Source organism: Haemorhous mexicanus, chromosome 32 (assembly GCF_027477595.1).
Source record: "Haemorhous mexicanus isolate bHaeMex1 chromosome 32, bHaeMex1.pri, whole genome shotgun sequence".
Classification (NCBI taxonomy): Eukaryota; Metazoa; Chordata; class Aves; order Passeriformes; family Fringillidae; genus Haemorhous; species Haemorhous mexicanus.
The window spans coordinates 2,771,157-2,784,586 of NC_082372.1; the positions used below are offsets into that span (position 1 = coordinate 2,771,157).

General features: G+C 54.8%; 2 protein-coding genes across 2 annotated transcripts in view; one reads left to right on the forward strand and one right to left on the reverse strand.

Annotated features, from left to right (window-relative positions):
• LOC132340564 (uncharacterized) overlaps window positions 1-13,430 on the forward strand; it is a 141,199-nt gene that overhangs the window by 49,936 nt on the left and 77,833 nt on the right. The gene's annotated exons all lie outside the window — the stretch shown is intronic.
• Window positions 544-13,062, reverse strand: LOC132340482 (uncharacterized). The gene is given in 13 exon segments (XM_059871506.1): window positions 544-839; window positions 903-1,038; window positions 3,983-4,120; window positions 5,031-5,227; window positions 5,645-5,744; window positions 6,137-6,254; window positions 7,008-7,117; window positions 8,129-8,177; window positions 9,007-9,070; window positions 9,258-9,761; window positions 9,792-9,926; window positions 12,259-12,364; window positions 12,955-13,062. Coding segments are annotated over 13 exon segments (2,061 nt in total).

A 13,430-nucleotide genomic window follows, 5' to 3' on the forward strand; every position in this document is an offset into this window, starting at 1 on the left:
CTGAGGAACAGCCCTGGAACGGGCCCGGGCCCGAGGGGGATGGAGCTGAAAACACAAACAAACTTCTCCGCAGCTCCCGACCCGGCTTTCCCACGGCACTGCCGCTTCGGTGGCTCCGGCTCAGCGGGAGCCCTGGAGCCTCACTTTTCCTACCCCTAATTAGGAGCATCAGTGCATCGCTTTGATTTCCCCCAAGAAGGGAAAGCTGCCCAAAACCCCTGTGGGTAAGTGGGGGAGGGGAGAGATTTCTGGCAGAAAACTCCAAAAGCTCAGAGCAGGATAATGAGAATTCAGTGAAGACCCTTAAATCCAGCTTTCCCCCCGCCTCCCTCCTTCCAGCTGCACCTCCTACCCCGGCAGTGCCGGAGACAGGGAATGGAGCCATGCTCAGTTCATCCCCCGGGGCTTCTCCCTCTGCTCGGGGACAGGAGTCGTTCCCCTGCTGCACCCTGAGCTCTCTCCCACCGGAGACTTTTCCAGGAACTTCTCCAGCCTGAGTCCATCCCATGGGGCACAGCCCCCCTCCAGCTGCTGCAGCGTGGGTCACTGTGCCCCGGGGTCAGTCCTGCCAGGACAGGCTGCTCCAGCGGGGTCCCTCTGGCCACGGGGTCACAGCCTCCTCTCAGGCATCCCCGTGCTCCAGCGCGGCTCCTCCTGGGGCTGCAGGGGGATCTCTGCATCCCCGTGGACCTGCAGGGGGATCTCTGCATCCCCCTGGACCTGCACGGGGATCTCTGCAGCCCCATGGACCTGCAGGGGGATCTCTGCATCCCCATGGACCTGCAGGGGGATCTCTGCCTGCCCATGGACCTGCAGGGGGATCTCTGCATCCTGCACCGCTGTCTTTGGAGGTGCCAGGAATAGGCTGAGCTCTGTCTGAAGCTCTTCTCACATTCCCCAGCACTGGGAGGGTTTTACATCCTCACAGCTCCCCGGGCTGGGTTTGCAGCCCCTCCTTGTGTGGGATCTCTGGAGCTTTTCATCCCCGTTGGATTCCTGCACCGTGGAGCCGTTCCAAATGGCCTCTTCCACGAGGTTCTGTGGCAGGGATTTTTTCTCCCTAGTCTCCATCAGGAGCTCAGTGCCTGGGGGAGGAAGGACAAGGAGAGGAAGAGACAGGGAGAAGGGAAAAGGAAAAGGCAGAAGGAGAGGAAGGAAGAAGAAGGAACAAGGGAGGAAGGAGATGGGAAAGGAATGTGGATGGTTGAAGGACAGAATGAGGAGAGGAAGGAGGGCAGAGAAGGAGAAGATGGGATTTGCCTCCATGCCAGAGGGAAGGGGAAGGAGATCCCCCCAGTCCATCCCTGGCAGGATGGCATTGGTAGTGAGGCTGTCCTGCAGCAATGCTGGGCTGGGAGATTAAGCAGGAGGGAGGGGATAGGGGCAGTGACTTCCTCCTCACCTGCCTGGCTGTCCCAGTCTGGAGCGTCCTGGTGCTGCCGAGGCCCTTGGAGCGTCCGGCACTCAGGAGCCCGAAGCTCACGGCTGCTTTATAAAGCTGACACAGCAGGCAGGGTGGGTCTGTGTGTGATCTCCAGCAAACTGGGTTTATTGGTACAGGAACAGGGTCCACAGCTGAACAGGGTCCAGGGACAAAGACAGGGTGCAAGCTGAGGGCACAAGGGGTTTTTATATGGGGTAGTGAGGGTGGAGCTGAGGGTCAGGGTCCAATGGATATGGGGAAAATGGGGCAAAGGAAGGGGTTAAGGGTTGGGTTAGCTAACAGGGAAACAGGGGCAGAGGAATGCAGTAAACCAGGGCAAATGGAGGGACAGAGAGGAGAACATTCTAGGGACTAACCAGAGATGGGTAACAGGGGTTGTACTTGGGTAACTAGGCCAACAGGCCAATGGGGTAACATAACTTTACATAAATTAGCATGTGCCTGCAAAGATCTATGGGAGAAGCAAGCTTATGACCATAACCTTGAAATCTATTCCTATTATTTGGGACCAGTCCTCCACAGCTGGGAGATTGAGACTCCCATGGGCCTCCCCACCAGTGCATCTTCCTTTTCCTCACAGCCTTCTCCAGCTCTACCTAGACAAGGTGTAGGATTGACAAATCTTGGCTTGGGGGAAGAACAAGGCGTGAGCACCTTGGGGACAAAGTGAGAAAGGAGCCTCATTCTTTAGAATTTTTCAAAGTTTAATAAGGAAAAATAAGGAACAAATACAGTAACAGCGCTGGGTGCTTGGCAATGGCCAGAGGCACAATGGTTAACCACAGCAACTCTTCTTAGCAAATTTTTCCATTGTATTGATCAAATACGTATTCATAATGATTATACAAATTCAAACATTTCTTTGAACTCCTTTACATGTTCCAGGAATTCTTTAGGTTGGTTTGACCCCCAAATCACATTTTTAGAGTACGTGCAGGAATCGTGGGTTGTTGTTTTGAGGGTTGTGTGTCACTCCCTCACAAGGGCCCCCTGTTCTGTGGTTTCAGCAGGTGACAGTTACTGACAGTGGAAGGGTCAGTGGCAGGGGCCCTCATCACATCCCTTCCTTAAGTGTTATCTGACCAGGCAGACGGTTTTAGCTATTTCCACAAGTACTTCAAATTAGTTATTTCACAAATATCTCTGAGTCATTCTCATTATTGTAAGTTAGATGCAAAAATAAAAGCATTAGCTATTATTTCACAACTACAGCTACTTCTGCAAAAGTTAACATTACAATGCACAACACATGGCATCCACTTTAATAGTTTGTGAAAGCCAAAACTATAATGTCTGTTTTTCACACTCTCCACAAACTAAAATATCATCCATAAATGATGTTCTGAGGATACGAGCTGCACAGGGGCCAGGGCATTGGCCACAAGAACCTGACAAATTATACTATAGCAAAAGCAGTGAAAGGTGATTACAAACTGTACCATATCAAACTCACTGTGATTAAGAATAATTTGCACAAGTCCATGCATAATAGCAAAAGCCAACACTGCCTAGTTATTTACACCAAAGCCAGGGCAGGTTTTTCCCTTGCACGGAGCACTTGGGCCTTCCCCGGGCCCCTTCTGCCCTCCTGCAGAGCCGCTGGCATTTTCCAGCACACACAGTTTGTAACCCAGAGCTGGGTGCAGCCCCGAAGGCTCCAAGCGCCTCCTTCCAGGCTGACTCTGCAGGTGCCGAGGCTGCTCTGGGCTCTGCCAGGGCTCTGCTGGGGCTCAGCTCTGGGCCGGGCTGGGCCCGCTCTCCCCTCACATGGCTCCGGGCAGCTGAGGCACAGCGGGAGAAGGAAGGGACACGTCAAGGGAGTCGAGGTTTGAGAGAGTTTTTATTCCAAAAACTGCCATAACAAACAAGAACCATAACAAACAGACTTAGCAAACTACCATAACCAACTAGCAGTACTAACTACCATAACTATCAGTGCTAACTATCAAAACTAACTAGTTGTCCTAACTACTGTAACTAAAGGCTGTCCTCAAGTGCTTCATCTCCTCCGCTGCTCCCTCAGTTGCTTCGCTGCAGTGATCAGAGGGGTCAGGCTGGAGAGAGGCTTGGCTGATGACAAAAATGGGTGCTGCCCAAAGGATAAAAAAGAAAGAAATGAACTGTTAGTTCCCAGAGTCAAGTTCCTCACAGGCTCTGTTGCAGCAGGACAAAGGGAAATGGTTTGAAACTCAAGAGTGGGAAGCAGGCTCAGATTAGATCTAAGGAAGAATTTTTTACCCAGGAGAGTGGGGGAACACTGACAGAAGGTGCCCAGAGGTGTGGGAGGTGCCTCCTCCCTGGAAACCTCCAAGCTCAGGTCGGGCAGGGCTCGGAGCCCCCTGACCTGTTGAAGATGTCCCTGCTCGCTGTGGGGCACCAGGCCCAGCTGGCCTCGAAAGGAGCCTGCCAAGCCAAAGCAGGCGAGGATTCTGCTCGCTCTGCGTGTGGAAAGTAGCGAGGCTGGAGACTGTCGGAGGGGGCCCCACAAGAAAACCCCTCCCTCGCGCTGCTGCTTGCCCTGCAGCCCTTGGCATTCACCTGCAGCAGCTCCTGGGCAGCCCAGCGCCGCTCCTCGTCCGGCTCCAGGCTGCACTCGAGGAAGTCCCGCAGCAGAGCCGACAGGCGCCGGGGCTCCTGCAGCTGCGGGGTCCCGTTCTGCCGGATCAGAGCGCGAGCCTGCAAGGAAAGCAAACTCAGCGCTCTGCCAGCTTCCTTCACACCCACACGGGCTCACATCCACCCCGGGTCCTCAGCCCCAGCTCCAGGGGCACTTTCCTCCCTGCCAGAGATGCTGCTCACAGCTCATTTTTCTGTGCCAGCCAAAAAACCCAAACCCTGGGGCTGCCACAGCCACTGCAAGATCCAAATGATCTCGTCTTGAGAGCCAGTTTCATTGGCTGACTCTGTTAGTAGGAACCTCCATCAGAAATAGCACATTTTGCTTCTCCAAATGTGGACACCAGCTGTACAGGCCATTTTCCAGAGTCAGTGTGGTCTGCCTGGGTTATTCCACAGGATTCTTACATCAAGTGCATCTCTGCAGTGCCACTGACACTCAAGTGAATGCATTCCTGATGCCCCATCCCAGAAACTGCCAGGCCAGAAACAGGAGGTTTGTGATGCTGAAAGCTCAGCTTTGGTGACACAGAGAAAGTAGCTTGGACTAGGAAAGAAATATATTAGACTATGGGGATGTTAAACAATCATCCTCAGGTTTTCAACCACGTTCACAGTGAGAGGAATCAGGGGGGAGATCATCTTGCAAAATGTCTTCTAGAAGCTCCTGCAGAAATCTTGTTGGGTTTGGGGATGGGATGTGGGGTTGGGTTGGGCGTTTCTTGCAGGGAAACATTAGGGCTGATGCACTTGCTTCACATTTCCATGTCATCCTCAGAGCCAGAAGAGCTGCAACAACGTAAATCCCAAAGCAAATTGTTGTTGGAGACTGCAGAATATTCATCTGTGTTCAGGCTGGAGTCCTCTGGGAATTCCCTTCCCATGTGCAGAAACCTCCAGCTGCTGCTCCCAGGGCAGGGTCCCCCTGTGCTCACAGGCCTCTGCAACCACTGGAGAATTTGCCTCTTACCATGGCCCCTGTTTCCCTGAAGTAAGGAGGTTCTCCTTCCACCATCTCGATGGTCACAATGCCAAAGGCCCAGATGTCCACCTTGGGGCCATAAGGAGATCTGGTCACAACTTCTGGGGCCATCCAGTGAGCAGTGCCCACCATGGAGCTGCGCCGGTCCTGCTCAGGGCTGAGCTGAGCGCAGAGGCCAAAATCAGCTGAGGACAGAAACAAACCCTGTCAAAGGCAGCTGGAATGAGGAAACCAAGCACAAAGATTCCCCACTCTCCATCTGAGAATGCAGTAGTGAAGTCAGCTGGGAAAGTCCTCAGGGCTGTAGCCAAGGAAAGATGGAACTGGACCCTTACAGAAACCCTCAGCTTTCATGCAGTGGCTTTTACTGATTCCCATGGAGCTTTAGATTCCCCCTGCTGCCCCTCTGGAAGGGCCAGAGCCAGAGCAAAGGCACTGCTGGCACCCTGCTCCTCTCCTGAGCTCTCTGCAGGGGCAGCCGCTCTCAGCTGGCAGCAGGGCCCGGCCAGTGCCCCCAGCAGCCCTTGTGGGGCTCTGGCCTCACTGGGAAGCAGCCCCACAGCCGCAGCCCGGGAGCGCCGTGCCTGGCCGGGAACACCCACCCAGCCTGACAGAGCCGTCCATTCCCAGGAGGATGTTGGAGCTCTTCAGATCCCTGTGCATCACCCGGTTGGAATGGAGGAAATCCAGGCCCTGCAGACACTGAGAGAGAACAAGAAACACCAGGGTAAAAACCAATGGCCGGAATATATCACACCAGAAAGGACAGTTCAGAATTCTGCCAGCAGCAGCTTTGCTGGGACAGGCCAGGAGTGCAGTGCACACAAACTCCAGGCAAATGGTGCAAGGCAAAGCTGAGAACAGCAAATCAAATCCAAAAAGGACAGAGAGTACCACAACAGCAGGAGAGAGAGCAAGAACAGAGTAGAAGTGCAGTGATGCTTGCAGGCCATTCACTGCAGAGGCTCTTTCTTGTCCAGCTCATGAAAACAGCACAGAAACAAAGCCCTGAGCATGGAGCCACTCCTGTTCTCATGCCTGTTTGGAAGGACCATCGTGTCCCAGGCATGGGAGGGACAAGCAGGATCCCTCACCTCCCGACTGACAGCTGCCATCTCTCCTTCAGCCATGCGTGTCTGTCTGACAACGTCCTGCAAAGTTCCTCCATCCATGTATTCCATCACCAGCCACAGCTCTCCATCAACAAGGAAGCTGGAAGAGGAAAACAATGGCATGGAGATGAATGGGCAGTGCTCAATTCCCCCATGGAAAAGCCTGGATGGAGTTTTGTTTCCAGGTCACTTGTCAGTGAGGACAGAATCAGATGGAGAGACATTCCTGCCAGGCTGCCCAGCCCTTGGAATCTGCACAGTCTAAAGGAGAAGGAGACACCTGTGAGAAAGGAGAGGCCTTAGATGGCAAGCAGGTGAAAAATGCAGGTTAGCAACAGCCCAGATCAATGTGGAACCACAACACTTGCCCCCAGCTGGTTCAGCTTCTGAACTCCTCAGTTCCACCATTCCCTCCAGAACAAGGCAACACAACTGCCAGGGCTATCCAGGGGAGGAGGCCGTGCAGCACTTGGGACAAAAGCAGTCAGAAAACCTTTCAGAAAGTCCCTTCAGAAACAGGCAAGGCCAGTGAAAAATGGGCAAATGAGGCATTGCTGGAAACAAGAACCTGGTCTGCCTGGCATCTGTAGCAATGGAAAAGGGCTGGGAAGAAGAAGCCAAGGGAAATAATTTCTGCTGTGGTTCATCAGCACTTGTTGGGAGACACAGCAAACGGGGTCAACTTGAAGGAAAAACCAAACCAAAGCAACAAAAGCACACGCAGGGAGTGAACTGCCAGGCTGTTGTTTGGGGAAGATGTGGCTGGGTCAGGCATTTTCAAAGGCTACAGACTCGGGATGTCAGGAAAGGTTAACGCAGGGCCCAGGCACGGGATAAGAGCTGAAGCACTCACCTCTCCAGAGAGTTGACAATGTTGGGGTTCTTCTTGTCCTTCAGGAGCAGGATCTCATTCACAGCTCGTTCCCTGTTCTGCCCTTGGAGACTCATTTTCTTTATGGCCACCTGAAGGGACATGGCAGCCCTTGAACTGCAGGAGTCTGTGGCAGGAGGCCACAGCAAACACAGAGCGAGTCTGTTTGGAGTGACGGAGCCGGGCTGTGCCAAACTGCCTTGGGATGGGACACCAGAGCTCAGCAAGTGCCATTCCCACAGCCCATTGCTCTGCCAGCTGGGGCTGCTCACAGGACACATGGCCAGAGACATTTGGCGTTGCCAGCTCTGCAGAAATGGTCCCTCAGCTGTCAGCCTCAAAGCTCTAACAACATCCTCTGCACCCAGAGTCTGCTCAAATGGCCTCAACACTCTCATTAATATTCAAACCCATTTGGAAAGCAGGAGGTAATTCTGGTTCTGTGAAAACAGAGCAAAACAGCCAGGAACCCTTTAGCAGTTCTATGGGATTTGGTCATGATTTCAGATGCAACTGCTCTGTTTGGGATTGCACAACAAAGCAAACACGCATAACCATTGCTCAGGTGATTCCTGTCACAGGCTGTCACTGACACCAGACCCAAACACACCTGCAGGGTTTGAGAGAGAGCTTTGCTCTGGACATCCATCTTCTCATTTCTCTCCCTCTCTCTGTGAACAGCTGAAGTAGGACTAAAACCCCAAATTGAGCCCAAGCAGGATCTCTCCCTAATCAGGCCTTGAGGCTCTCTTTGAAGATGAAAGACAGGATGGAAATACTGCTAAATAGTGTTCCTGTGAGAGGCTGGGGTGAAGATAAATTGGGCCTCAGTCTCCAGCAGCTGATGCATTCACACTTTTAGATATGCAGACCAAGCCAGTGCGTCCTGCTCTGACAGACACCGCTGCCCTCCTTGCATTCCTTTGGCACTTCAGAAGGACCAAGTCTGTCCCAGCTGTGCTCTGCAGGCTGACACTGCTCTGCCTTCAGAGGAGCAGCATGGGCAGGAAAGCTCTGCTGGCCCCCAAAGCTGCAGCCACAGCTCCCAGCAGAGGGGAAAGCCCTGGAGAGCTGCCAGGCGTGCTGGGCGTGTTGACACTGACCTCTCCTCCAGTGGCCCTGTCCAGTCCTTTGTAAACGGTTCCGAAAGCCCTGGAGACAAAACAGCAGAGAAGAAAGAAGCAGCGCTTTAGGCCCTGGCAGTGAAAGCCAGCCCAGACAGGAGATCTCTGCTGCCTGCAGCCTTCACAAACACCTGGGTGCATCGACCCTTCCAACAACAGCACAGCAGCCACCAGCCCTCTGCCATGCAAGGTGTGCAAGAGAAAACTGAGACCCAGCACGAAGGAATTGGGCTGGAGCAAATCCCAAATGTCCACCCTGAACTGCTTTAGTTCAAAACCTAGGAGGGGAAATGGGGGTCTAAAGAACTGGAAAAGAATGCATTTCATCCTTTTCCATGTCCTGCCTAAGACCTGCAGGTTCCTCAGGGGCCCTGCCATCAGGCAGGTGATGCATTTTCCCCCAGAGTGCATCAGCTCTGTGTGTTACTGAATGGATGGGGTCTGCTACCTGTGCTAGAATAGAGCCCTTATTAGTTCATCTCTGGTTTCTGTTTCTAAACCTTTAGGTTGATCATTCTGACCCGTGGATATTTTTCAAAGGAAAATATTTGAAAGAAATCTTCTTGAGAATTGCTTTCTGACAGTCATCAGATGGTGAGTTGCTCTTTTAGGCAATCCAGTTCCAGGGACAGAAGATCTTCCAGGTCCTGCTCCGTGCTGCAGGCAGGACACTGCCAGCCTCAGGGGGCTCTGACGATGCCTCCTGACCACAGTTATCAATTCTGATCAGGACTGAGAGACAGCAGGATGGTAGCCCAGTGTCTGAAGGTGTTTGGAGCTCTCCTGACTTCTCAATGGATCCTGCCCCAGCACAACCCCTGGCCCTGCTTGTGCAGAAGTAGCTGCCGTGCCCTTACCCTTGGCCAATCTGCTCCAGCTCCAGGTATTTCTCGGCAGGCTCCGCCTCGCTCACGGTGTTCCCTGAAAGAAACCACGTGGAAGACGCTCCCTCCCAGAGTGAGAGCCCGCCCTGCAGCAGAGCCAGAACGCAGCCCCACTCCCTGGGGCCGTGAGCCCCTTGGTCTCAGCTGGGGAAGGACAAGAAATGGCTCGGTGACATTCAGCTGCAGAGCAACCCTGGGTGCAGCTGATGCCGAGACACACACACAGCGCCCTGCTCGGGCACCCAGGGACAGAGCAGACGTACTCAGCTGCATCAGGCACCACTCCCCTCTCCCCTCTGGCTGCAGGGTGGTGCTGCTGTCAGAATGCTCAGCCCAGGATCCCACAGAGGAGGGAGGTTCGGTGTCCTCTTCCCAAGCAGAGGGAGGTTCTTCATCCTCTTTCCAAAATTCTGCAGGTTCGCCATCATCTTTCCAAGCCAGGGGATGTTCGCTGTCCACTTCCCATGCTGGGAGATGTTCACTCTCCTCTTCCCAAGACACAGGATGTCCTCCATCCTCATTCCACACTGGGAGATCTTCAACGTCCTCATCCCATGCCTTGGGAGCTTGGCCATCCTCGTCCCACACCAGGGGACATCCACCGTCCTCGTCCCACTCCGGGAGATGTCCACTGTCCTTGTCCCAATTCGCAGGAGCCTCGCCGCTGCATTCCCACACCGCGGGATGTTCGCCCTCATCTCCCAGAACAGCAGGAAACTCACTGTCATCTCCTGGCTCTGAGGGAAGCTCACTGTCACCTCCTGGCACTGAGGGAAGTTCACCATCATCTCCCAGAACAGCGGGAAGCTCACTGCTGTCTTCCTCCTCTTTGGCCTCCTCTTTGGAAGCAGGGGGAGCCCCAGGAGGTGCTGGTGCTGTTTTTGTGCCCTGTGGACAGACGGCAGCGTGAGGGACGGGAAGTTCTATCTCAGTTCTCACCTTATTTATCCTCAGCTGCACATCCAGCTGCACTAAGCAGAAATTGGGTTTGGAGCTGTTCCAACTAACAATGGGCTAAAGTCGACATTGCCACTTATTGCTGGGAATTCAACATTCCACCATGGCTAAAGCCAGCCAGCAATCCTCTGCCTGCAAAGCCAGACCTGCAGCTCTTCAAAAGCTCTTCAGCAGAAAAGGAGAAAACTGCTGGGGATCGCTTTGCTGCTACTGCTGCTGCTGAGACACTGACAGGAACTTTCCTTCAGCCTCCCAGGCTGGCCCTCACCTGCCACATACCAAACTCACCACTTGCTGCACAATTCCAAACACCAAAGGTTCCTTTCCCACTCACCGAAGGAGGAGCTGCTCGGGATCCACAGAAGAAGTGCCCTGAAATGGGATAGGGAACATGAACCAGATGCTGTTAGGAGAAAAACTGCCTGTGGTGGGAAATGCCACAGAGCAAGGCAACCTCAAGAGAGCATTTTGCTCTCACAGCATCCCTGCATGAGCCACAGTCCCTTCCCACAGCAAGCAAGAGAACAGCACAAAATACTGGGCTGGGTCAGTTCTTGGCCGGAGCAGCAAACGGAGGGAGTTCCAGGCTCTGCTGGCACAGACTCCCTGCCTGAGGGAACAGAACCCCCCAGGGCTCTTTGCAAATGCCATGCAAGCCCCCCTGGCTGCAGACACCCCCTTTTTCAGCTGCAGCTGCTGGCAGCAGCTCTCCCAAAGCAATGGTGTCTTCATGGCAATTTGGTTCCAAAGTCAGCTCAGCTCCAGAGGAAGAACACAAAGCACACAGCAAGCCCAAAGCCACAGATGCTGCACCGAGGGAAAGCCTCGACTTACGTGCCAAGTGGGTTAAAAAATACCCCGAATAAGCCACAGAGTACAGAGTGCAAACTGCAGCAGCCACGTGCTGGATCATTTTGGCTGCGCTGCACACGTCTGCAGCCTGTAGCCCTCCGAGCACAGAAGGACACCCGTCAGGGCTGGGCTGGCTGCTGAGAATGCCTCAGGCAGGAGGATCCTCCTGCAGCGAGCCCAGAGCCACTCTGGGCACTGAGGCCTCCGTGTCCCACAGCAACGGGAACACCCCGGGGACGTGGCACTGCTCCTGTGACACCACAGCAGCAGCTCACGCAGAAACCGCCTGGAAGGTTCTCCTGTGTCACAGAGGAGCACAAAGATCCCTCCCAGGGCACAGCCTATTGCCCAAAGGATGCCAGAGGAACTCGGAAAATGCAGCACACAAGGACACCCCATAGCCCAGCCTGAACACTGAGGGGGAACAAGGACGGCACCAAACCAAAGGAAACGTGACCTTTAGTCACTGATACTTCTGACTAAAAGCAGCAAACCTTGTTCCATCAGGGATCTTTGTTCTAGTTCTAAAAACAAGCAAGGGTCTCCAACCTTAAATACACAGAAGGCAGAAACTGGGGAGGAGGTGGGATTAGGAAGGAGGAGGAGGAGGGAGAGAGGAAAAGGAGGAGTAGGAAGAGGTGGAGCAGGAGCAGGAACAGGAGGTTCCAGTGACCCCTGTGGCCGCAGCCGCGGGACCATCGCCCCCACCTCGTCCTGCAGGTGAGAGGGGAGGAGGGGCTTGTCCCAAATCTATCAGGGGTGTCGCTGAGAGGGTTTTTTATTGGGGTGTGTTTGGAGACTGCAGATTGTGGATTTGGGCCCCAAATATCATCTGGCGTCTCTGGGAGGTTTTTTTCTCTGTGTTTATAATTTTGGGTCATGCAGGACCCCAAGGCTGAGCCCCTTGGGGGGATCTTTGGGGGTTCACGTGGCCATTGCCCAGTATGGGCAGGGGAGGACATTGGTGCTGGGGACCCCTGGGAGAGCAGAGGAGGGGAACCCCTGGGACCCCCAGAGTGGGGAGAGCAGAGAGGGGCGATCCCAGAGCTGGGGGACCCCGGCTGCCTTGAAAGGGGGGGAGCCTGGAGAAGAGGGACCCCTGGGACTCCTCGGATCTCAAAGTAGAGCATCAGGGGAGAAGGGACCCCATGGACCCCCAAAAGCCCCTGGATCATCCCTAAGCAGGATACTGGAGAAAGGACAAGCCCTGGAGCCATTGGACCCCCATCATCCCAAGGAAAGGAAAACTCTGGAACCCCAAAAGTGGAGAGATCAGCGATAGGGAATTCCTGGGAGAGATTTTTTTGGGCTGAATCTTGACATTGTGGAGATTTTCATGGACACAAGACCCCTGCTGACTTCTAGAAATGGAATTGGGCAGGAGGAGCCTCTACTCCAAGGCGCTCCCACCTTGGTTTCCCCCAAACCAGGATCTGTCATTGCCAAGCTGTGGCCTGATGGAGGAGGAGGAAAAGCCCCAGAGATCCCTCACGAGGAGTGGCTGCAAACCCAGCCCAGGGAGCTGCAGGAAGGAAAGAGTCCCCCTGAGCCAGGAAGGTGTCTGGAGATCCAGCCGGAGCTCAGTGGAGAAGCCTCATGGCGGGGAGAAGCCCTACAAGTGCTTGGAATGTGGGAAGGGTTTCAGCTACAGCTCTAGCCTGATGGAACACCAGAACATCCACGCTGGGGAGAGGCCCTGTGAGTGTGGGGAACGTGGGAAGAGCTTCAGTGGAACCTCCGACCTCACCAAGGACCACAAGATCCACACTGGGGAACGGCTCCATGAGTGCTTGGAATGTCAGAAGAGCTTCAGGTGGAATTCAGGGATCGTCACTCACCAGCACTTCCACACCAGGGAGAGGCCCTGCGAGTGTCCCGAGTGTGGGAAGAGCTTCATGCGCTGCTCCAGCTCAATCCCCCATGGGAGGATCCGCGCTGGATGATCCCCAGTGATCCCCGTTCGGCAGAGCCCTGGTGACCCCCGATCCGGGTGATCCCTGTTGGGTGGGGGAAGGTGTTGGAGAAATTTCTTTGCCCTGTCCTTGTGCTGCTGTGATTTGGTTGGTAATGAATTCCCTTCGTGTGCCCAGGCCGGGTCTGTTGTGCCCGTACCGGATTTGCCGAGGGATCTCTCCCGGTCCTTGTCCCCACGGAGGAACCCTCGGTTCCATTTTCTGTCCCTGTGCGGCTGCGGGGGGCAGGGACAGAGCGGCTCTGCATCGGGCCAGCGTCACCACTTGCCACGGGCACCCTTGAGATCCCGCGAACCTGGGCACACATTTCTGGGCTCACCTGAGCTCCCACCTGCCCAGCGCCCCAAGGTTCCCCCTCCCCAAAAAATCCCCCAGCCCGGGGCTGCAGCCTCCCGGAAAGGCCTCAGCCAATCCCAGCGCAGGCAGAAGGCGGCTCAGCCAATGAGAGCGCGGGGCGTTGATGACTCATCAGTTGTGTGGCAGAGCCTGTGAGCTCGGCTCCCCAGCAGTGGCGGGAGCCAATGAGAGCGCGCGGCGCTGCCGAGCCCGCCCCGCTCCGGACTGGTGCTCCCAGCGCAGCGCGGCTGCTTCGGGGCTGCGGCCCCTGCCCGGCGC